The following is a 23,423-nucleotide window of genomic DNA, read 5'->3' as shown; positions in this document are numbered from 1 at the left end:
AAAGCCTTTCCTGACCTACCCACCCACAGGCTGGGTCAGACGCCTTCCTCTCTCTGGCCTGATCACACTGTGTGGGTCATTGTTTCCCCCACTAGACTCTCAGGGTAGGACCACCTTTGCGCCCCCAGGCACTGCACAGTGCCTGCCCACAGTGGTTGTCAGGGTGTCCGGAGGTCTCTCCTCACCCAGCACCCCTGCATCCCTTTGCCCATCTGTCCAGCCTCAGCCCTGCTCTCCAGACACCACACTCCCTGCCCGGATCCTTCCTCCTCCTTTCCTCCCCAAAGTGGGGTAGGAGAGGGTGCATTGGCCCAAGCCTGCCCTCTGGCGGGCTTCGGTTTCCCCGTCAGCAGAGGTCAGCTATAGGCGGCACTTCCCGAACGTTCGCGCCTCTCTCGGAGGACCATGCAGAAATCAGAAAGGGTTCCTCAGACAATGACTCGAAAGCCCCACCAAAGGGCAGCCATCCTCTTTCAACACCCGCTGTGCCTATTAAATCTGCAGGGCCTAGGACGCAGCTCTGGCAAGGGAGCGTGGAAACCATCCAAACGAAATCGCCGGGGGGCGACGCGGGCTCCAGGCGAGGGCGCCACGCGGGCACCGACGCAGCCGCGGGTCTCCGCGGATCACAAGGCAGGGTTGCCGTGGCAGCGGCGGCGGCCACCAGCCCAGCAGCAGGCAGGGGAGGCCCGCGGCCAGCAGTGGAAGCCAGGCGCCCGCAGGACTCGTGGCCACGCCAGCGCCATGTATGCGGCCAAGTGGTTCCAAGGGGCGCCCTTCGGGGTGCAGAGCCACAGGTGGGCCCACCTGCATCTTGTGCTCGTGCCTATGTCCAAGGCAGCCGGCACCAAGTCCGCAGCCACACTGCCTGGGAGGTTGGAGCAGAGGCCCACGGGGTGGGCTGGAGCCCTGGGAGGCTGCCACTGAGGATCTGACTTCTCTTGCCCAGCCTGTTCGCTTCCCAAGCTTCTTCCGAGCTCTTACCATCCTAAGCTTTGCTTCCCCTCCCTCCCCTCCCTCCCCTCCCCTCCCCTCCCCTCTCCTCCTTTCTTTCCTTTCCTCTCCCTTTTCCACTTCCTTAGTAAATTCTTGAAAAACATTACCACAACAACTTCTCTGCAAGGTGTAGGAAGGCCACATGTCCTGGCCTACAGTAGGTCACCGGCTTAAAGTCATGGTTGGGATTTCAGCCCAGAGGTCCTCTATTTCTTCCTTCCTTCCATCTCTCTCTGTACGTGTGTATATATGTGATCTACTATATGCCCTGTTTGATCCTAGGATCTGTGGCCACAGCAGTGAACAAAGCATCCCTAAGCAGTTTGCATTCTTATAGGAGAGGGGCGGGGGTAGGTAATAACCATGTATGTATGTGTGTGTGTGTGTGTGTGTGTGTGTGAGAGAGAGAGAGAGAGAGAGAGAGAGAGAGAGAGAGAGATAGATATTGGGGGGTTGTTAAGGGCTTTGGAGAAACACTAAACTGGAAGAAGGAGCTGAGGGTGGGTAGGATGGATAGGGTGGAGCATCCCTGAAGGTCAAAGCCACTGCAGTCTTGCTATGCTTCATGGTCTGGTTCCAAAGTCTCTTTCCCTAGGAGGCAACTCCTCCTACCCCAGGACTGCCAGGGGTTGGGCTCTCACCGGGCCTCTGCCCCTCTGCCCCTGCTAGATTTGATGTCTCTGCTGTTTATCCCAACCAGAAGAAGTCCAGCACCTTCACAGAGGCCCCATACTCCACCCACCATTCTGTGGAAGTGGTGAGTGGGTCGCACCCCCCAGCGCTGAGCCTGACCGAGTCAGGCTTGGATGTGTTGGATAAACGCAGGATGGTAGGGGAAAGAGCAGTTTGGGGGCCATAGGCGACCTGGTTTCCTTTCCCAGCCCCTGTACTGTCCAGCTGCAGGCTCTCAAGGAGTTACGTACCTCCCTAAATGGAAGAGGGCCAGTGACAGAAGAGGCATGAGTGCACCTTGAGTGCCAACCTCTGGGGGCCCAAGCTGCTTGCTGGGGATTGCCTGGTCCCCAGCTGCAGGTCAGGGGCAGCTTGGGGAGGACTTTCTTGGGGTTGGCCTGTGGGGAGGTGACTAGCCCACTCTGACCACATTCCCTCTCAGTCCCACATAGGACCTGGGACCTATGGCTCCAAGGAGACCTGCTTCAGCAAGAAAAAACTGAAGAAGGAGGTGGGCACAGGCTGGGCTCTGGCCCAGGAAGCCACCCGGCTGACCCAGATGCCCCACTTCCGGTACCAGACCACGATGAGAGAGAAGAAGTTGCAGGTGAGGACCTTGGGCCATACCCCTGTGGGGAGTCTCCTTGTTCATTGTGGCTGCTCTGAGTGCCCTCCCAGGGCCAGGCGTGGCTCATTCTTGAGGGAGCAACACCATCCCTCGTGCTCCTTCTTGTGTAGACATTTCCTAATTTATAGTTTTCCACTTGTGTTCTCTTCTTTGGGGGCAGGAACAAAAGCGGGGGCCTGGCACCTATGACCTCAAAGACTTCTTACAACAGTCGCAGCAGAAGCCAGGCAGCAAGCGGGGGCTGCTCAGCTCCGGAGAGGTCCGCTTCCGAGGTCTCATCGGGGTACGTGTCCTGGGCTCCCCTCGGCTGTCCACCACATGCTGTCTGTGGCACTGCATGCAGCCTGGTGGTGCTGGAAATGCCCTTCCTCGTACTGGTCTCCTTCCCAGGCGTGGCCAGACTCTGGTTCTCCCTCTGCCTCCCTGTGCCTCCGTCTTTAGCCCACTGGCGGTCACGGTTTCAGCAGGAATGGGTCTGGTTCATTTCTAGCTTCCCAGAAAAGAGCCCAGCATATATTGGGGACTCAGTGAGATCATCCACTTATGTCACCAGTCAGCCAACCAGGAAATCACCATTAAGTGCCTACTAAGTGCTGTCTCAGGCCTTGGGGATCTGGTAGTAACAAAGTCCCTGCCCTTATGGAGTGGACATCCTAGTAATAAAAACAACAGTCCAAAGAAGGAAATACATATTTAATTGGGGCTAAGAGGACAAATGAGATAGGGAAGAGCTAGAGAGTGCCAGCAGGGCAGTTTATAGAAAGCAGCGAGGAAAGGCCTCTGGGAGGAAGTGCCATCTGAGCAAAACTTGCAGGGCATGAGCAACAGGGACTGTGATATCTGTCTTGGAACATTCCAGACAGTGGGGACAGCAAAGGCTAAGGCCCTGAGGTGCCGGCACACTGGTGAATTAGACCAGAGGACAGAGAACAAATGAATGCATCTTTAGGTGCAGAAGCTATAATGCCACCTAGGGAGCCCACTGCCTGGAGGCCTTTGAAAATGACTTTGCCTTCTGATCTAAATAATGATAGCTGACAGGGCAGAGCACTTGCCATGTACTAGTTAATTTAATCCTCACAACAGCCCTAGGAAGTAGGCACTATTATTGTGTTCACAGATGAGAAAGCTGGAGCACAGAGGGTGAGTGATCAACTGCTCAAGGTCACAGAGCTACTAGGTGATAGGAGCAGAACTGGAATCCAAGCTGTCCAACATATAAACATGGTACTCTGCCCAGAGGCTTGGTTCCTTCCATTCTTGGATTTTGTTCCTTGGCTGTGCAGGATAGTCTGATGTTGGGGTTCAGCCAGGTGATAGCAGAGAAGTTGGGGGAACAAGTCTGGAAGTGTCTCCAGCACTGGGGAATCTGCTTTTGCTCCTTCTGCTTGGGGGAAGCTTCCCACCTTCTCCCATATCCTTCTTTGGGGACCCATCTCATTCTTCAGTTTCCAAGTTAAAGTACATACATATATTATGTATTTATATATAATATAAATCATATGTATTTCTATATATAATATCTTTATTAGTGACCATTCATTCCTCCACTTCCTCCTCCAAATTAGTCAATCCCACCGAGTCCTACAAACTCCGACAGCATCACATTCTAGTTAAAATCACTGGCTTTCACACCAGTGTGGCGTGATATGAAGCTTCTGAACTTGAAGATCTTATGGAAAAAAAGAGATCATGCTAGCAAACTCATCACTGGGCTTGGCACCATCCATGAACTCCTGGGTTGGGGCCACCTGGGACTTGTGGTGCGCTCTGACCCCCCATTCCAGTGCCTGGCAAAGAGCACAGGCTCGGGATGGACATGGGTCCTAGGCTCGAGCCTTTTCCGGATGTGGGAGGAATGTGGACACATGACTTGCCTCTCTGAGACTCAGCGTCCCCTTCTGTGAACTGTGGATGGTTTCAACATGGTCTCATCAGTTTGTCACCAGGATTGAGATGTTAAGGCTTTTGATACATCTAGCATGCAATTTAGGGGCCCAGCTTCCTATCTTTGGGGATTTTCTTTAGAACACACCAGGGCACCCCAAGCTTTGGAAGGAGGCAAGGTATAGTCTCATTCTGGGGACAAACAAATCTGATGCCCACAGTGGCCTGAGCTCCCAGTAAAGATCCCTGGTCTCTCCGCCCAGCCTGGCTTCCCCAGGGCCAGCTTCCAGGACCCAGAGGTGAATAGGGCTGAACCATCTGCGGAGCAGCAGTGACCCCACGTGGCTGAAAGGTGCAGACCAGCTGCAAAAGTACCTAAGGATGCCCGCCCCCCCCCCCCCCCAAGGTAGGCTCTGCCAACAAAGACCACCCTTTGACCCTGGCAGTCCAGGCCCCAGATGGCCATTCCAGCCACAGTTCTTAACTTCACCTCCTGCCCCCCAAGACTGTCAGTCACCTCACCTTGCTTACGTGTGGGTGCTCACTACGTGCCAGGCACTGCCCAGGGGACTTCCAGACCTTCTTAAACACTGTAGTTATTACCCTGGAGGAAGGGATTACCATCCCCATGATGCCAATAGGCACTGTGAGGCTCAGAAGGCCTGAGCTCATGCAGTGAGGAAGCAGCTCTGCCGGCTCTGAACCAGGACTCCAGATGCTTCTGTGCCCCAGCACTGTTCACAGCACAGTGAGAAAGCCATTCATGCAGGTGCAGGTGCCAAGGACGAAACTGCTGAGGCCAGGAAGCAGGCGACTCCCTGGGGTGACAGGGGAAGGAAGGCTGGTTCTCAGGAGAGATGATCTCCGAGTTGGTTTTGCGGGATTAGTAGAATTTCCCATGGTGAAGAGAGCAGGAAGGACATTGGGGTGGCGTGACAGCACAAGCAAGCCAGGGCAGAGAGGTTTGGTGGCCTGTCACATGCTCAGGCTGCGGCAAGGAGCAGCGCGGGCTGAAACATGTAGAAAGCAAACTGTAAGGCCCGCCTTGGACAGGGGAGCAGGGCTGAGTGAAGAAGGCAGACTTGGAGGTGAAGGCGTGAGCAGTGGTGGAGGCTCGTGGGTGTTCCTTGCAGGCGGGGGTGGGGGGGAACACACGGGCACCTGAAAATCCTGTTCCCCATGTGGGGTGGAGATCTTAGGTGTCTTCCTCAGATGCACCAACACAGAGAGCAGGACTGGTAGCCTGTGTGTCCCCACCTTGTGCCCCACAGAACTATTATCCGGGCCCCGGGAATTATGGGGAGAAGGGCAACCCATACACGCGGCTGGAGGAGAACGCCTGGAACCGGTCCCATTCCGAGGGCCTCATGTGCAGGATGTCAAATAAGTCACCACCTTTGGCTCATCAGGTAACCCCAGCCTGGCCAGGCCCTTCCACACTGTTCCACAGGGAGGTTCCCAGGGCCAATGGGGAAACTGAGGCCCTGAGTGGGCCTACCCCAATGGCTCCCTGGCAGACATGACATGGTCACATTGCTGTGCTCTAGGGGAGTGGTCTGGGACCTGGCACCTACTCCTTCAAAACTGGCATCGAGACATTCCTGGCACGATCCACTGGCACCCGCGGCCCCTATGACATTTTCTCTGGCGACCGAAGCAAGCCCCTGCCCTTTGGACATTTCTCTGTGCAGGTGTGTACCTCAGTAGTTTGTGGGGTCCCTTCCCCAGCAGGTGACGGCCTCACTCACCAATTCTAGGAACACTGCTCTATGTGCCGGGAGCTGCCCAGTGCCCTTCCCACACCCAGCTCCCTTCACCCCCAGAGTCAGGGAGGGACACGGCTCTTGTGTTGAATGAGGGAACTGAGGCTGGCCGCACAGCAGAACTGGAATCGGGCTCCTAATAGACGAGACCGTGAGAACTAGACTATGGCCAGTTCTCTTCTCTGCACCAGCAGGAGCTGCACTGGGGCTCAGATGACCCAGGATGCCAGGGGGTGTGGGTGACTAGCTGCGGGGCCTCCAGGACCTAAGTGTGGTGTCCCACTGTTTCAGAAGCACTTCCCAGGCTACACGGACCCCGCAAAGCTGGCTGGGGTAGTGCCAGTGCTCTGCTAATGAGGCAGAGAGCTGAAGGGTGGAGGGGAAACTGAGGTAGAATTTCATCAGTGACTAGGGAAGGAATTTTGGAGTGTTAGCAGGTGACGAGGGTGTCAGGAGATTGGTGGTTAATATGGAAATACTTCTGGGCCACTTGGTCAAGAGCCTGTGCCCTGTGACCTGGTTGCTCCCCTGGGACTCCCTAGATCTTCCCTGACCAGTTCTGGAAACCACCATCCTGCCCAGCACAGCAGGGGCCTCTGAGACCCTCTGCTGGTGCTGCAGCCAGTGCCTACCCTGACTGGCAGGTGCCAGGCCACACTGCCTGTGCTAATTCATTCTGTATTCATAGACTTTACTTTTTAGAGCAATTTTAGGTTCACAGCAAAATTGAGTGGCAAGTACAGAGTTTCCATGGCCCCTCTCCCTCCCCCACCACACACAGCCTCCCACCCGTTAAGATCCTGTGCCAGAGTGGTCCATTTGTTATGATGAATGGACCTACAGTGAAACATCATTGTCACCCAAGCCTGAAGTTTACAAGATGGCTCACTCCTGGTGGTGTTCATTCTGTGGGTTCTGAAAAACGTGACCGTATCCACTATTTTAGTATCCTACAGAATAATTTCATTGCTCTAGAAATCCTCTGCTCTCTGCCAGTTACACTGGTTTCTCAATATTTCAAATATCATTCCTGTTTAGAGCAGTGCCTAACTCAGTATGTGTCCAATAAATGAGGGAAAGAAAGAATGGATAGGGGCTGGGGTTGTAGCTCCGTGATAGAGTGCTTGCCTAGCATGTGTGAGGCACTGGGTTTGATCCTTAGCACCACATAACAAGAAATAAATAAAATAATGGTATTATGTCCATCTACAACTAAAAAAATTATATATATTTTTAAAAAAGAATGGATAAAGGCACCAGGCACAGCGGTGCATGCCTGTAATCCCAGCAGCTTGGGAGGCTGAGGCAGGAGGATCAAGAGTTCAAAGCCAGCTTCAGCAAAAGTGAGGCACTAAGCAACTCAGTGAGACCCTGTTTCTAAATAAAATACAAAATAAGGCTGGGGATATGGCTCAGTGGCCAAGTGCCCCTGAGTTCAATCCCCAGTACCCACTCCCAGGAAAAAAAAAAAAGGAGGGGTGGACCCGGGTTGTGGCTCAGTGGCTAAGTGTCCCTGGGTTCAATCCCTGGTACCAAAAAAAAAAAAAAAAAAGGATAAAGGCAAACTGGGTTGCAGGATATAACCCAGAGGTGGAGGGTGCAAGAGACTGACCCCACCCCACCCAACCTGGAGTTGGGAGCATATATTTCAAGGCCATGATGGGCCTTGGGCTGTCCTGGCCCTTGCACAGCCGGGGCCGGTGGTGTGGGTAGTGAACAACACCTTGCTTTTCTTGGATTGCTGGTGGGGTCAAGAAGACAGTGAGTTCTTGACTTTTCTGCAATAACTTCTCTCTCTCTCTCTCTCTCTCTCTCTGTCAGAAAAAAAAGCCCAGGGAACTGACGAATTTCAAGAGCTTCGTGGATGAACTTAACTCACGTCACAATAAGAAGCGTGGGGTTTTTTCAGAAGTTCCCCGCGACCCGAAAAACCCTACAGAGAGGATTTACTGGTCCACTCTTAGCCAGTGCCCCCGAAAACTAGTCAGTGTACCCTTGTGGTCCCTGCCTTCCCTGTCCAAAGGCAACTCCCTTATGGCTGGGGAGGTGGGGCGTGGTGGCTGTTTTGGGGGCAGAAGCTCATTTTTAGGGTTCAGACCCACCCATTTCCACTCCTGGTCTCACTTTGCACACCTGCCCTCTGAGCATAGTTGGGCGGCTGTGAGCATTAGATTTTTCTAGGAGCTTAAAGCCAGCAGTGCCTGGTTCCCTGGAGGTGCTCAGCCAGTGTTGATCTCAACCCAGCCCCCTCTGGCTCTCCAGAGCTGGAGAGAGGGCAAGGGGAGACTGGACAGTGTTGGGGTTCGCCTTCAGAGGTCTGCCCACCTGCTCCATCCAGGGAGTGGCAGGCTTGCTTGGTTCAAGACGGTGCTCCCTGGGGTGGGATGGGGGAGCAGTCAGTGTTCTGAGTAGGCCCCGGGCTTTCTTCAGGCCCCCGAGGCAGGATCTGCCCTGAAGGACATGGGTAGGAGTGAACTGGGCAGAGGATAAATGGCACAGGAAGCTTCTGAAGACCTGCTGGCCACTTTCCATCGCACCCCCAGGGGTTATCATTTTGCATTTCACAAAAGGAAACCAAGAACCAGACAGAACTGGGAAGGGATTTGCCAGGTTCCCCCAGCAGAGGTGGGAATGAACTGGATTGGCACCCAGCTCCAGGGCCTGTGTCCTGTCTGTCCCCAGGCTGCTGTCTGGAGTATCTCTCTGGACCCTGCCCAACCATGAGGTCCCTCAGGAACCTGAGAAGAGATGTCAGGCTGGGGGTGGTGAGCGTGGGATGCGTGGGTCATGAGGGCACTATAGGGTCCCAAGGACTGGTGCCCCCTGTCCTTGACTCAAGGCCCAGCATTGCTGAGCAGGTAAGGCTGCTGCCAGGAACCCCCACCTGCCATGGCTGAGTAATGCCAGGACCTCTTCAGCGCCTGGCCCTCATTCCTTCCCCCAGGATACATCTGGCCCTGGTTCATGGCTTCCTCAAGAGACAGAGATCATACACGTCAACCGGCCGCCATTCCTCCTGGCCTCTAAGCGTTCAGGCCCAAAGGCCAACCAGATGGTTTTGGGAAGCTGGGTGAGTGGGTCTGGGGTGGGGGATATATGGGACAGGCAGGGAAATCCCCTGCCTTTATAGGCAGCCTGGAATCCTGCTTGCCCCTGAGCACTGATACTCGGATGGAACTGGAGGCCACCTCTCTCTCCCTCCCTCCCACTGTCTTCCTTCTCCAAGGCCACTTCGCTTGAGCAGGCTTGTTAGGCTGCAGGTGGCTGATGCAGCAGGCCTAGTAGGGCCCACGCATTGGCATTTCTAACAAGTTTTCAGATGATGGTGATGAAGCAGTTCTAGGGACCACACTTTGAGAAGCAGCCAGCTAACAGATCTCACACCACACCAGCCCACACGGTGGACATTCTCTTAGTTTCCTAGAAAAATGCTTCCTCCATTTTCTCTTTGTATTTGTCTTGTGGCCTTGGGGGCAGCTGGTGGAATTGGCCCATTTTTCATCCCTGGGTCAGCAAGTCCCTCTTCTCCATCCTGTTCTCTTCCCTGTCCCTAGAGTCAGCCATCCCCATGTGTGTGATGTAACCTTCAAGTTTTCCATGTTCTTGTAAAAAAGGCTGGTTCTTGGGTTTTGTGCATGCCTCCTTCATGGACACAAATGGCCGTGGGCCTGACCTCATTCTGATCCTTACTCCCTCCTTTCAGTTTTTAAGTGCACCTTTTATTGGAGACTAATGATTGCACAGAAAGACCCAGGAATTGTAAGTGAACAACTCCATGAGTTGTCAGAGAATGGCTTCACTTTGTGGCCAACCCCCAGAGCATTCAAGAGCGTGTTCCGGGCACCCAGGCTCTCCTGTGCATCTCTGTCCCCTTCTCGAGTAGCACAGGGGAGTTTGCTTGACTTCGAATGACTGTTTTTAGGTCTTTCCTGGTCTCCCTGGGCTCTTGCTTATAACTTACCAGCCTTCTCATGGTCTCACAACCCCCCCCCCCCATCCTTTACACCCCTGCCTGAGATTTTGGGGACCTCAAGTAAAATGCCCACACTACCACCTCAGGGCCATCATACAAGGTAGGAAGGGCTGACATCAATGGGTTTCAGTGACAGGACAGGAAGGCTGTCTGCAGGGCCCCCAGCAGGAAGCCCATCCTCCGGAGACCGTCCTCTTCTGTGGTCCTGTGGGAGGCAATCTGCTGGACGCTGGCCTAGACACTGGGTCCACACGTCTCCCTCCAGCACTGCTTCTCTGCAGTTGGCTGCATTCCTGTCCTGCCTTTATTCTGCCTTGCTGTTGCCACCCTGGCAAGTTTCATCTCCTCCCTGGACCTCTCTGTAGGTGGATATCTGGGTGGGACGGTGGATGCGCTTCACAGGACTGCATGACAGAGGACCACAGACAAGCTTCAAAAACAGAAATGAACCCTCAGAAAGGAACAGCCACGGAGGCTAGATGACTGAAATCAAGTGTCAGTAGGGCCACGCTCCCTCTGAAACCTGTAGGGAGGTTCCTTCTTTGCCTCTTTGTAGCTCCTGGCAGCAGTGATCCTTGGGATCTTTGGCGTTCCTCACCTTGTAAATGCATCTCTCTGATCTCTGCCTGTGTGTGTGGCTGACCACTTGGACCACTTGGTCCCACCCTATGCCAGTGATCTTAACTCATTATATCTGAAACCACACTGTCCCCGTAAAGGTCACATTCCAAGGTATTAGGGTTAGGACTTCAGCATTTCTTTTCTGGGGGACAGAGCCAACTCATACAGCTGGGGTAGGCAGGGTCTCTGGAGGGGAGCACTAGATCAAGTGTCTGAGGCAAGCTCGCTAATGTCCTGCTGTTTTCTGCCTGCACAGAACCCGGTCGGGGTGGGCCGCTACCTCAACACCACGCTGTTAGAGACCAAGGACACCCGGCAGCGATACCGGTCCCTGTACATGGGTGAATCCAAGCGTTACCTCTCAGATCTGACCCGGGACAGACTCATGCAGTGAGTGCAGCTGGAGCTGCAGGAGAGGGGTCACGGGCAGGGGAGGGCTGACCCTGGATGGGTTGGGGGTTCCCCATGCTTGGTTCCCATGGGAGCATGACAGCTTCTCCCTAAAGCCAGCCAAAGAGCAGAGGCAGCGGGGAGACGTTCATTTTCAGATCCTGGCCCCCCACCTACTGGCTGTGTGAGTTGGGGCATGTTGCTTAACTACTTTGAGCCTCATTTCCTTCAACTGTCAAATGAGCAGGTGGCTGAGGAGCCTCAAATGAGATGATGATCTAAAACTTTTGGTAAGGAAAAAGTACCCACTCAACACTAAATCCTCTACCCGCGACCCACGCAGTCCTGGATGGCTTCACCACATGGAGTCTCACTTGCCTGGGGCTCACAAAGGGTTGGTTAAACTCATTTCAGGAAGTTGTTGTGAAGCCTAAGAAAGAAAAGGTACATGAAATGCCATGGGGAATATAAAGGAGCTTGTAAATATTAAATGCTATCATATTGTGTTGACCTAAGAGGTCGTCCGTTGCATATAATCCAATTTCACAAATGTTCAAATGTGAATAAACCATGCACTTTAGAATTCAGCATTTTGTTTTCTAGAAATTATGAGGCATGAGGATCAGATCCTGGGGACCAGATTGCTCAGGGAAAAAAGGAAACAGCTTTTGAATGTAATTTCAAAAAATCTTTTATTTTTATCAGAGAAGTCCTGTGCCTTCCTCTTTCTTGATTTACTCTCTTATTTTGGAGGGTTCCTGAGAAAGAGCAATGAAAGGTAGAATTTGACAGTGCATGCCTGAAAATGTTTTTCATTTTTCCCACTCCCAATAGCTGATCTATAATTTGGCTGAAAATAAAATCCTAAACCAGGAATCATTTTCCCTTGGAACTTTGAAGGCTTTGCTCCTGATTCCTGGTTTTGGCATGGTTTTGGAGAACTCTGATGCCATTCTGGTTTTCTGTGCTTTATGTGACTTGCATTTTTGCTCTCTGGGAAGTTTCGAGAACTCTGCTCCCCAAGTCCTGGAATTCTATGGTGATGTGTCTCAATGTGGTCTGCTCACCCATCTGGACACTCAACACCTTCCCTTCTGGGGAAATTTTGTTCTGAGTTTTGCCTTCGATCATTTCCTCTGTTATGTTTTCCGTCTTCTCTTTTTTAGGTGAATGCTGTTGGGTGTCTTGGTTTGGTGCTGTAGTTTTCTTCTTCTCCTTCTTTGCACCAGGGATTGAACCCAGAGGCACTTAACCACCAAGCCACATTCCCAGCCCTTTTTATTTGAGACAGGCTCTTGCTAAGTTGCTGAGGCCTGCTTCGAATTTGCAATCCTCCTGCCCCAGCCTCCCCAGCCGCTGAGATTACAGGTATGTGCCACCGCGCCCAGCTTCTTACTTTCCATCTCTGCCTTTTCTGTTCTACTTCTTTCTGGTCAAATGTCCTTGTTTTCCAACCCTACTCTTACCTTTTAAAATTTTGGCCTTTCTATTTTTCACTTTGCAGGAGCTCTTTTGCTCTTGTGGGTTGCTCTTTTATCTTTCATAGCACCCAGTTCTGTGTCACGTTTGCAGTCTGTCCTGCTCTCTGCATCGGCTCCTGTTCCTCCAATTTCCCTTTTCCTTTATCTGTTCGGGGTGTAAGAGCACAGCACCCTAGCAATACCAGGACCTGACTGGGGCTATCTGTTGGTGGCTTCACCTGGAGGGACTGGCTGGGGATCTGGTCATTCACTGTAATGTTTTTAGGACTTTTCTTTGGGACTATCTGGTTTCACTAGAAAAGACTCCTCCACTCCTGGTGGGGGTAGGTGTGGTTGCTGGCACCTGGGGAGGGTTGGGTGGCCTCCTGCAGTCTGTGCACTTCCCCTCACCCCGCTACACCTGCTGTGGCACCCCTCTGCCTAGTTCCACTAGGTCTCCTGGCTCCTCTCCACACGTTAACCCTGCAGTCCTGTGGAGGGCGTGAGGGGTTGGTGGGGGTCGTGTCTAGCTTGTTTGCTTTCCTGTTGATGTGGTGCTGTTTTGAGACACTGGTGCCTCCAGTCCCTGGGCCTTCCTGGGGTTTTGTAGCAGGAGTACCAGTCTCTTGCTGCCTTCCCTGAGGCCTGCTCAGCTCCGCCGATCCTCTTTCTGTTTTCCCCAAAGCATGTTAATGTTCTTGTCCTCTCTGTCTTTCTTTGTCATCTATTTTATTTAAATCCCTTTGTACATCTTTTAGTGGACTGCGGGAGGGAATAGAGATTAATGCCTACATCTATCTGCCTTGTTCGCTGGTAATCCACAAGGAACACTGTTAGTGTGCAAAAGGCTCTTCCCCCTTCCTAGCCAAGGTGCTTAGTTTGATTTTATGGATGTGAACCAACACCAGAGAAGGGAAGAAGGGGAGCAACTTGCCCAGTCACATTGGTGACAGAGAGCAGGGACTGGAATCCTGTTCTTCCTTTCCAGGGCAGTGTCTGTCCTTCCCACACACCAGTGCCCCCATGTGAAGATTTGGGGGTGCTAGGAACAGGCCATGTGCAAGTGTCCACAGGCCACCCCTTCCTGACCACCATTTCAGCAAAACACTAAGTGACATAACATTTGCTCAGCAAAGGGCTCTAAGGAAGGGAAAGATGCTGTGTCCCACTGGGCCCTCTACCTTCTCCTCTGGAGATCTGCTTCCCCCTTGAGGCTAAAATTCTCCACCAGAACTCTCCATCACCACTGTTCTCACATTCGACACTCAGGCGTCTGAGTTACAGGTTTTCCTCTACAACTTGACTTAGCATTCCATGACTGCCACTTAGCTCTGTGATCTTGCAGACAGACTTTCTTTATCTGAAAAAAGAGGGTCATAGCTACTCTGCAGAATCTGTAATGAGGATTAGATGAGATGATGCATCAGAATGTGCTCCGCCCTGTGGATTCTGTTTGCGGGTATGTTGCAACTTCCTCTCCCCTTAGCAGCTGAGGCTTTGGCAGAATTTCATGTTTTATGTATTTATCTAAGGGGTAAGTTCTTCACCGAGGCTTGAAATGCACATCATTCAGGGAAATAAATTATAGTGGTTTAACTCATTCTGGTTGTCAAAGACCCAAGGAAAAGGTAGAGATTTTTTAATAGACAGAGGGAGAAATAGGGGAGAATTTAAATCCTGAGCAATGATGGGGAGACTCTGAAAGAGAAGGAGGAACCCATTGACTATAACTAAGCACTTCTTCCTGAAGTCAAGAATAAGACATGGGTCTTATAACTATTACTTATACTTATCACTATTATTATTCAGCATTTTTTTGGAGGTTCTAGCAAATAATAAGACAATAAAAATAAATGAGAATGTAAAGATTGGGAAGGAAGAGCAAAATCATCACAGTTTGTAATGATATATGTGTTTACAAAAAAAATTACAAGACAGTTAATTTTAAAGCTGTAAAGCTTAGAAGGGAAGTGCAGTGAAGTATATGAATGAATAATTTCCTTTTATGCCACAGGCACAGTGTGTAGAAAACTGAATTGAGAGAAAAAGAGAGTCCCATTTTCATTAGCAAAACACATGATAAAATGCATTGGAATAAACACAAAAAGGTCTATTTAAGGTACAAATGAAGAAAAATACAAACCTTTACTAAAGATGTTAAAGAAACCTGGATAACTAAAGAGAATACCATGTTCATGGAAGGAAAGACTTGATACTGAGAAAATATTTATTATTTCCATTGATGTACACATTCGATGTCATTTAAAAGCAAATCCTGAAAATCTTGGCAGAGGGGAGCTGGCTAAATTGATTATGAACATCATCTGAAAGAGTAAATACCTAGGAATATTTTTAAAAATAAAGATCCTATTTAAAAATGCGTTAATATGCAGAGAAATCATAACATGGAAGATAAATACCAAACTGTGGGCCATGATTTTCTCTGGAGTGGAGGGTTACCTTGTTCTTTCACATTCTACCTTGTTTATTTCTGAATTGTTTGATTTTTTTTTTCAGAATAAATATTTATTATCTTTAAAATCAAGAAAAATGCATATAGCAAGAGGGGAACGAGAGTTCTTGAGAGAGACCACAGAAATTAAGGGTTCTCCCCATAGACCCATCTCCTGCCAGGAGGCATCCTTTGTTTTCCAGTCCCTTGTCTCCCATCTGTGAAAGGGGAATAAATTGTGCCCTACAGGAACATGGTAAAGCCAAATTAAGGCTTGTGAATGCTACTGAGCAGGAGCCAATCAACAGGTCCCGTGGGTGTCAGATTGTCAGGCTGATGAATGTTTCTCCCTGGGGCTCAAGTTCCACATTTCCAACCATCCCTGACCCCAGTTGGGCTCCTGAGTTAGGACTGAGCCAGGAGGTACGTAAGGTAGGTAGTGGCACAGTGTGAAGGATTCTCATAGTCACTGTTTCAAGGACTGATTCATTTGCAAAGCATGCTCAGTGCTTCATTCTTAGGCACGTCTGAGCTGGTGATTGTTTGTAGGTGGGTGGAAATATTCTCTTATTTACTCGTTGAGATTTTCAATTCTATATTCTTAATTTCTAAGAGTTATTATTTTTCCTGAATTCTCCAGTAGACCAAGTGTTCCATCTGGTCACCTTTGTGGATCTTCTGGATCTTCCAGTCAGGTCCTCTTAACACTAGCTTGCCTACTCTCTGACCATATGGACCTGAGAGCCCACTCCAGCCTGACCATGCTCTGTACGGCTCCCTGGCTCTTCCAGCCCATTGGGCCATTGGGCACACTATGATCTGTACTTGAAATATCCTTCCTCTAGAGGCTATTTGAAAAACTCTTGTTCATCCACCACACCTATGCTTAAATATGAAGCTTCCCCCAATTTCCCAGGCAGTGTCTCTATTCTAAGATTGCTTTATACATCCCAGGTTGGAGGACTTTCCCATGATTCTGAAATGACTTCTTCACATGCCTTTGGCTCCATACTAAACAGAACTTCTCTTTTCTCCAGCTCCAGTTTCTTGCTAGCATGCATAGAAGGAACTCGATGAATATTTGTTAAATGATGTGTCAGTGCATTCGTTAATGAAATGGGCTAGGGTCTGGATAACCCTGAAAGGAGCACGTAAGACACTTTCATTTTTATTTGACAGAAGGTTGTTTTTCCTTTAAAAAAATTTTTTTTTTTTTTTTTTTTTTGTATCAGGGATTGAACCTAGGGGTACTTAAGTACTAAGCTACATCCCCAGCCCTGTTTTTAATATTTTATTTAGAGACAGGGTCTTGTTTAGCTGCTTAGGGGGCCTTGCTAAGTTGCTGAGGCTGGCTTTGAACTTTTGATCCTCCTGCCTCAGCCTCCAGAGCTACTGGGATTACAGGCATGTGCCACTGGGCCCGGCACATTTTACTCTTCTTGCTTTATGACATATCTTTGTATCGTTCCCTCTACCCATCTTTTTTTGTTTATTTGCAACACTGGTGATTGAACCCATGGCCTCGAGCCTGCTAGGCAGGTGCTTTACCACTGAACTAAATCCCCAGCCCTCTATTCATTTATTAAAGATTTTTTATTTTTCAAAACAAATGGAAGACATCAGTACAATTCCTAAATACATGCAGACTGCCTTTTTAGCATTTCAACCTAAAATCCATATTCTTTATCCCAAAGTCTGAAATTGAATTCAATGTCCATTCTCTGTAATAATAATATATTCTGATATTCTTGGACTTATTTACAATATATATAGTGATTTTTTAAAAAACTTTATCTATTTACTTTTGCAGTACCTGGGATTGAACCCAAGGCCTTGCACATGCTAGGCAAGCATTCAACCACTGAGCCACATCCCTAACCATGTAGTGGTTTTGTATGTATGTATTCTATGTAGTAACTTTAAAGGGTAGGTACTAATTTCAGTGTTTCTTAGTTGAGACAATTGAAGTTAGGAGAGAGACCATCACTGCCAGAGTCACTGTCAGTACATGGCATTTGTGCACACATTCCTCAGACTTGATTGAGCATTCCTTAGGTCAGGCACAATGCTGGGCCCTGGGACGCGGTAGAGAAGACAGTAGCTCTGCCCCAGAGTGGCTCCCAGCTTCATGGGGAAAGGCACTCCTCCCCTCCCCGTGGTTATAGGAAAAGCACAAGAGGAGGGATGAGGACAGGTGGGACACAGTGCTTGTCTCCCTGTGGCCACAATACCTACCCCCTCCTTGTCGGTGGACCTCAGCATTCATATCCAGGACCCCTTCTTCCCCTAAGCTTTCTGGAAGATGGGACCAGGAGGGAAGGTTCTTTGAACCCAGGGAGGCTGAGGCAGAGCTGACCTTCATCCTGACGCATCTTCCTGTCCTCGTCCCACCTCCCCTCACCTGGTCACTTTCCTTTTACCTCCTGGACATTTGTGCATGCTGTTTTGGTGAGAAATTTGAACGTTTGGGTAGGAAAGGGGGACTTTTAGGAAGCTCAACACGAGGAGTCCTCCTCCCCTCAACTCCCACTGCACATTTACTAAGCAGCGCAGAAGCAGGTGGTTGCCATAGAGACAACTAGAAGATAGGGCTTTAGCTCCAAGGGAGGGTGGAGTGCAGAGAAGGCCATATTTCCTCCCTCCCTCTAGTTCTCTCTTCTTCTTTCCTTTCCTTTCTGTATTGCTGGTGAGATGGGTGGAGGTAGAGATTTGAGCATATTCTGGACTGATGGGCAGGGAAGTGGGAGGTCGCACTGTGAAGTGGTGGAAGGCACCCCTTGCACGGGTTGAGGGGTGGTCACTCAGCACCAGGAGGAATGGTGGCCTTGGATGTGGGCAGGGGAAGACAGGTTGATAATTCAGTTAAATTTAGTGAACACTGCTAGAGGCAGGGGTCCTGTCCTCAAAAGGTCACAGGCAAGTGGGGCAAAGGGGAGTGACAGATTTGGCATCCAGTACATGATGGGAGTGTGGAGTACCGAAAGACAAATGCCCAGCTCTGCCTGGAAAGGTGGTGAAGGGAGATGGAGGATATTCCAGGCTGCCCATGTGGGCAAGGAGGGGTGAACCAGCTTGGCCTGTCGAGGGATGGCTGATCAGCTGTGGGTAGGCATGGGAAGAGATGCAGAAGAATGAAGCAAGATGGTTTAGTTGGGTGGGATCAGCAGAGTTCTTATGTAGGAGTCTGGACTTGGCCAACACATACCTGCAAATTAAACTGCAGTTGACACAGAAGGAATCTTGGGACAGGGCCACTTCGGAGATATAACATTTGGGTATATTAGTCAGTTTCCTGTTGCTCTGACAAAAAAACCTGAGAAAATCAACTTAAAAGGAGGAAAGGCTTATGTTGGATCATGGTTTCAGTCTATGATCAGTTGACTCTGGCTTTTGGGCCTGTGGTGAGGGGATACATTATGATGGGGAGCATGTGGCAGAGCAGAGCTGCTCACCTCATGGTGGCCAAGAAGGAGAGGGAGAGCAAGGGTGAGCAAGCAGTGTCTTAATATCCCCTTAAGGGCCCACCCAATGACCTAAGGTCCTCCCACTTGGCTCCACCTCATAAGGTTCCACCCCTCTCAAGAGCACCACAGACTGGTGACCAAGCATTTGGCACATGGCCTTTGGGGGACACTTAAGATCCAAACCATGACAGGGTGGAACTTGCCTTTTGCCTCATCAAGTCTGAATTACAGGTAGGGAACCCTCATGTTATGATGCAGCCTTAAAAGTGGATTTCGGGAGGTGACTGGGGTTCTGTTGCTTTCAAGCCATGTAGCATTGACAGGTCACCCGACTTTCCCAAGGCACACATTGTCAGTGGACCTCAGCATTCATATCCAGGACCAAGCAGGCAACCTGGACTCTATCCATCCAGTGTGGTCCACTCATGGCCTCAGGCAGGTCAGCCTGGCCTTCCTGACCCAGTCTGGCCTGTTAGAGGCTCTGGCACATTAGTGGGCTTCAGGTTCAAAATGCAGATTCCATCCTGGCTTTGCCATCTCCTAGCTGCATAATAACCCTGGGCTACTAAGCAAGACTCTCTGTTTTCTGGCTGTAGAATGGGAATAATGAAGTCTGTCCTCAGGCCACCGACTGCTGAGAAGTGACCCTTGTCATCCTGCTCCTTCCCTCAGCAGGGACGGGGAGGGTCACTTCTTCCTAGTTAGCCAAACTCTGCTACCCAACAGCAGGAGCTAGGTGTTTCCGGTGCTGCCCTCTGGTTGCCTGTCGTAGCTTTAAGCCTTTGGGACAATCTCAAACTCCTATACATTTTCACTGTCTCTTAAGGAAAGCACGTACCACTCTCGGGTCAGCTGTTTCGATTTGAGATACATTTGTTGAGAGCCAGCCACATACAGGGCGGCATGCTGGGTTTGCACTTGAAAGCCGATGTGTGTATGGTAGAAGCAGCCACTGCCCAGGAGCCAGGAAAACAAACTTTCTGTCCCAGGACCCCACAAATCACTTCATCTTTCTCTGATTGGCGTCTACCTCTGGACTGGACACCTGTTCCAGGCCATGGCCATGTTTCTGAAGGACTGAGTTGAGAACAGAATGTACTGGAGAGGAATAGAGAAAGTTCAGAGTGGGGACAGACTGGAGATCCAGGGAGGGTGACTTGGAAGAAGCAGCATGTGAGCTGGCCCTCAAAAACTGGGCAAAAGCTGGACTTGGAAAAGCAATCATAACCACTGATCAAAGACTGACTATGTGCCAGTCGCGGAACTCAGCAATATGTACATCGTCTCTGGTGGGCCTCACAAAGCCCCACGAGGTATGTGATATTACTTCTGTTCCACAGATGAGGAGACTGACTTTCCCAGGTTTACAGTGAGTTGCTAACTGTATCAATGGGCCATTGCTGCATCATCAACCAGCCCCAAGCTCGGTGGCTCAGAACAATAGCTATTTGTTATTGTTCATGGACCTACGAGTCAGCTGGGGGTGGGCTGGTCTGAGATGGTCTTGGATGGAACAACTAGACTTCCACATGGACTCCCATCCTCTGGCAGCCCAGGCTTGTTCTCTGGGAGGAAGCCAGGTTTGGTAGAAGCGAGCAGGAAGCAGCCTAGGTTCAGAATGCCACACCATTCCTTCTGCCACAGTCTGTTGGCCGAAGCAAGTTACAAGGCCAGACCGATTCCAGGGAAAGGGAAGTAGATTCTATCTCTTGGTGGGAGCAGCTGCAAAGTCACATTGCCAAGGACACTGGTGCAAGAAGGTGTGCAGGTCTGTGCCATTTCTGATCTCTGTCTGGTACAGTAGCAGAGCAGGTTGGGTCCCTGGTCTAGCTGGATCTAAGCTTTCTTTCCAAAACGGTTCGCTTCTTCCAGGGAAAAGGAAAAAATGTAGGACACGGAGAGGAGCATGAGAAAAGGAAAGGAAGCCCAGAGCTCAGGACGTGTTGGGAAATGCTCCCTGGTTCACTGTGAATGCCGTGCGGGGTGTGGGAAGGGCTATAGTGGAGACAGAGGCAGGAGAGGTTGTTTAGGTCTGAGCCTGAACGTGACAGTAAGCTGCAGGGGCTTCATCCTGCATGTGGGAAGCCATGGGATTAAAAAAAAAAAATTTTTTTTTGGTCGTTGTTGTAAATGGACAGGATGCCTTTGTTTTATCTATTTTTATTTATTTATTTATTTTATGTGGTGCTAAGGATCGAACCCAGAGCCTCACACATGCTAGGCAAGCACTCTGCCTCTGAGCTACAGTCCCAGCCCCCCATGGAATTTTTTTTTTAAAGGTCAAATTTATAGTTGTGTAACTTACATACAATCCAATTCATCCTGTTTAGGTGTATAATTCTACGAATTTTGACAAATGCATAGAGTCATGTCATCACCACAAGGAAGAAAATTCCCTTGCGCTGCCTGTGGTCAACCTACTCCTACCCCAGCCCCTGCCAACGACTGGCATGATTCACATCCAGAGAGTTTGCCCTTTTCAGAGTGTCATATAAGTGGAATCATCCATATGTAGACATTTGTGTCTTTTCCTTTCACTTTACATCATGCTCTTGAGATGCACCCGGGTCGTGTGTGTCAGTAGCTTGTATTTTCCCTGCTGAGTTGGAGTCCAATGAATGGATGTGCCATGGTTTATTTTTACACTCTCAAGTGGAGGGGCATGTGCAGTGTTTCCAACTTGGGCAATTTTTAATAAAGTCGATATGATAATAAATAGCTCTGCATAGGTCCTTGTGTAGAAATGGTTTTGTTTCTCTTTGGTCTAGGAGTAGTAGGAGTTCTAGGTCATTTGGTAAGTCTATGTCTAGCTTTGTGAGAACTGCCAAACTATTTTGAAATGGCTGTACTGTCTTGTGTTTATACCAGCAATGTCTGAAGGTTCTATTTGCTCTGCAGCTTGTCAGCACTTGATATTGATAGTGTTTTTTTTCTTCTAATTTTAGTCATTCTAATAATGTGTTTCATTATGGTTTAAATTTGCATTTCTCCAAGGACAAGATGTTGAACATCTTTTCATGTGCTTCCTCATCTCTTCTTTGTTGAAGTGTTTTCAAATCTTTTGCACATTAAAAAAAAGACGGGTTACTTGCTTTTTATATTGAGCTTTGAGAGTTCTTTATAGATGCAGGACACAAGTCCTTTTTCAGATATGTGTTTTGCAAATATTTTCTTTCATTCAGAGGATTTTAAAGGGAAGTAATACTATGCTTTAATAAGCTTCCTCTGTGGCATTATTGGGTGGGAGAATGGTGTGGGGAGGAATAGAGAGAAGGAGAGAGGAGGCTCTGGGCCAGGTCAGGGGAAGCGGGGACGGCAGGGAGCAACAGAGACAGAAGACATGGAGACCCGCTGGATGCAGGAAAGGCCCCTTTGCCCTGGTGAGCCCTCCCTCCCTCCCTCCCTCCCACTTCCTTCTTTTGGGAAATATTTATGGAGTACCTACTAAGCACCAGGGGATGATCCAGGAAGAGGGGAAGAATTCCCCATCGGCGTCATGATGGGGAAGACAGATAATAGGGACGCCAGGTATATAATGATCACTGGCGGATGCCGTTTCACACACAGCCAGGGGTCCTGTGGGAATGCCACCTTCCCATGGGCTCACGGGACAGGGACCAGAGTCCTCAGAGGTTCACTCCCAGGACAGCATCTGAGCAGTAAAAGGAATGCAGGACAGGTCAGGAGCTCTGGATTCTGGATTCTGGTCTAAATGCTGGTCTGCAGGCGACCTCGGGCAAGTTCCCGCTCCTCTCTGGCCCTTGGTCTCCCTCTCAGGGTTGGCCTAGATGTCCTTTCAGGTGCTATGGGTTTTTTATTTGAAATTCTTTTTTTTTTTTTTTTGGTTGTTTAAACTGGAAGTTCTTACAAACTGACCTGCGTGCTCCCACGAGCCCAATAGGTGCAAAGTGGAGGGGCCTCCTGAGGATCAGGTCCTTTTACTGGTAAAAGTCTGGAGATTATCAACTTTGACCCCTCTTCCAATGTAGGATCCCGGTGAAGAACAACTGACAGGGACCTGTGCCCCCTAGGGATGGGGGGCCCATTCCCTTCCAAGGGATCACTGCCATTGTGTCTTTCTCTGTCTTTTTAAAGGGAAAGGATCACACCTTTTACAAAGGGAAGGTGCCCTCCAACTGTGGATTATAACTCAGATCCTACTCCTTAAAGCCGCGTGGGAAGAACAGCCTATGGTGACTGGAGGGCCCAAAGCCTGAAGACAGATCCAGGGGTGGGAGGATGGGAATGGGGACAGGGTCTTGGAGAAAGGGTACGTGAGCATGCCTGGGAGCAGGGAGAGGTGCAGAGGGATGGCCTTTTCTGGAGCCATATCCCAGGGTCTTTCAGGACCGCAGGGGCCAGTTATTTTTTGTTGCAAGAGAATTCCAATCATCCAGTGACAGGAATCTAGGAACCACACAGCAGATGGACCAAAGGGGTGGAATGTGGGTCACCCCCTGAAGCCCCTTCTATTCTAAAGCCAGAGCGCTGGCTCCTGCTCATTAAAGTCCAAAAGGAGGTGGGAAAGTGCAGTATATAGCTTATGGTAGCCCCAGGCCGCCTCCAGGAACGCCCCATCTCCATCCCAGGATGGTTCTGGAAGCTCAGCAGAGCCTCATGCCAGGAGGAGACTGCTGACCTCCAGGCAATGTCCATCCACTGGGGGCAACCAGCTCCACCCCCAGAGGCGAGCCCGTGGGCACCCCAGTTTAGCCCAAAGGTATGTCCAGGGGGCTGAGGTCAACACTCTGAGCTTCTTCCCTCACTGTGTTTTTTCAGTGAGGGTTGGGTGGGACGGGGGAGTAGGTTGTTCCTAGAGGAGAGGAGGCCGGGACCCCAGACTGAGCAACAGAACTCACATAACAATAAAATATATTCCAAATGCTTCCTTCAGAGGATGTCCCACAGAGAGCAGTTGCTTTCTCACTGTGTCAGAACAGCAATCCTGGAAGAAGTCAGTCCATCTTTATTCACGGACAGCAAGGTCATCTCTGTAAAAACTCCTCCTGAATCTTCAAAAATCTACAAGAACTGAGAAGTCATTTTAGCAAGATCATGACAGATAAGATCCATCTACCAAAACCACTGTTTTCATACACTAGCGACATACAACAAAA

At 49.9% G+C, this 23,423-nt stretch overlaps 1 protein-coding gene across 1 annotated transcript; it reads left to right on the top strand.

The window, feature by feature from the left end:
* The first annotated feature begins 435 nt into the window (after window positions 1-435).
* Lexm (lymphocyte expansion molecule) lies at window positions 436-22,474 on the top strand. Its single transcript, XM_047521821.1, has 10 exons — window positions 436-797; window positions 1,666-1,753; window positions 2,111-2,275; window positions 2,457-2,579; window positions 5,455-5,592; window positions 5,731-5,874; window positions 7,768-7,929; window positions 8,891-9,016; window positions 10,797-10,930; window positions 22,402-22,474. The coding sequence occupies exons 1-10, from the start codon at window positions 436-438 to the stop codon at window positions 22,472-22,474; spliced, it is 1,515 nt and encodes a 504-aa protein (XP_047377777.1).
* The last annotated feature ends 949 nt before the right edge of the window (window positions 22,475-23,423 follow it).

Source organism: Sciurus carolinensis, chromosome 1 (assembly GCF_902686445.1).
Source record: "Sciurus carolinensis chromosome 1, mSciCar1.2, whole genome shotgun sequence".
In the NCBI taxonomy this organism is placed as follows: Eukaryota; Metazoa; Chordata; class Mammalia; order Rodentia; family Sciuridae; genus Sciurus; species Sciurus carolinensis.
The sequence above is the reverse complement of the archived record's forward strand: the minus strand, read 5'-3'. Positions and strand labels throughout refer to the sequence as shown.

Bases quoted from the DNA above. Each gene is read 5' to 3' on its own strand.
- Lexm (XM_047521821.1), top strand. From the start codon at position 436: ATGACTCGAAAGCCCCACCAAAGGGCAGCCATCCTCTTTCAACACCCG. The intron at 2,580-5,454 runs GTACGTGTCCTG...TGTGCCCCACAG, and splicing joins GCTTCCGAGGTCTCATCGGG to AACTATTATCCGGGCCCCGG. The intron at 5,875-7,767 runs GTGTGTACCTCA...TCTCTCTGTCAG, and splicing joins TTGGACATTTCTCTGTGCAG to AAAAAAAAGCCCAGGGAACT.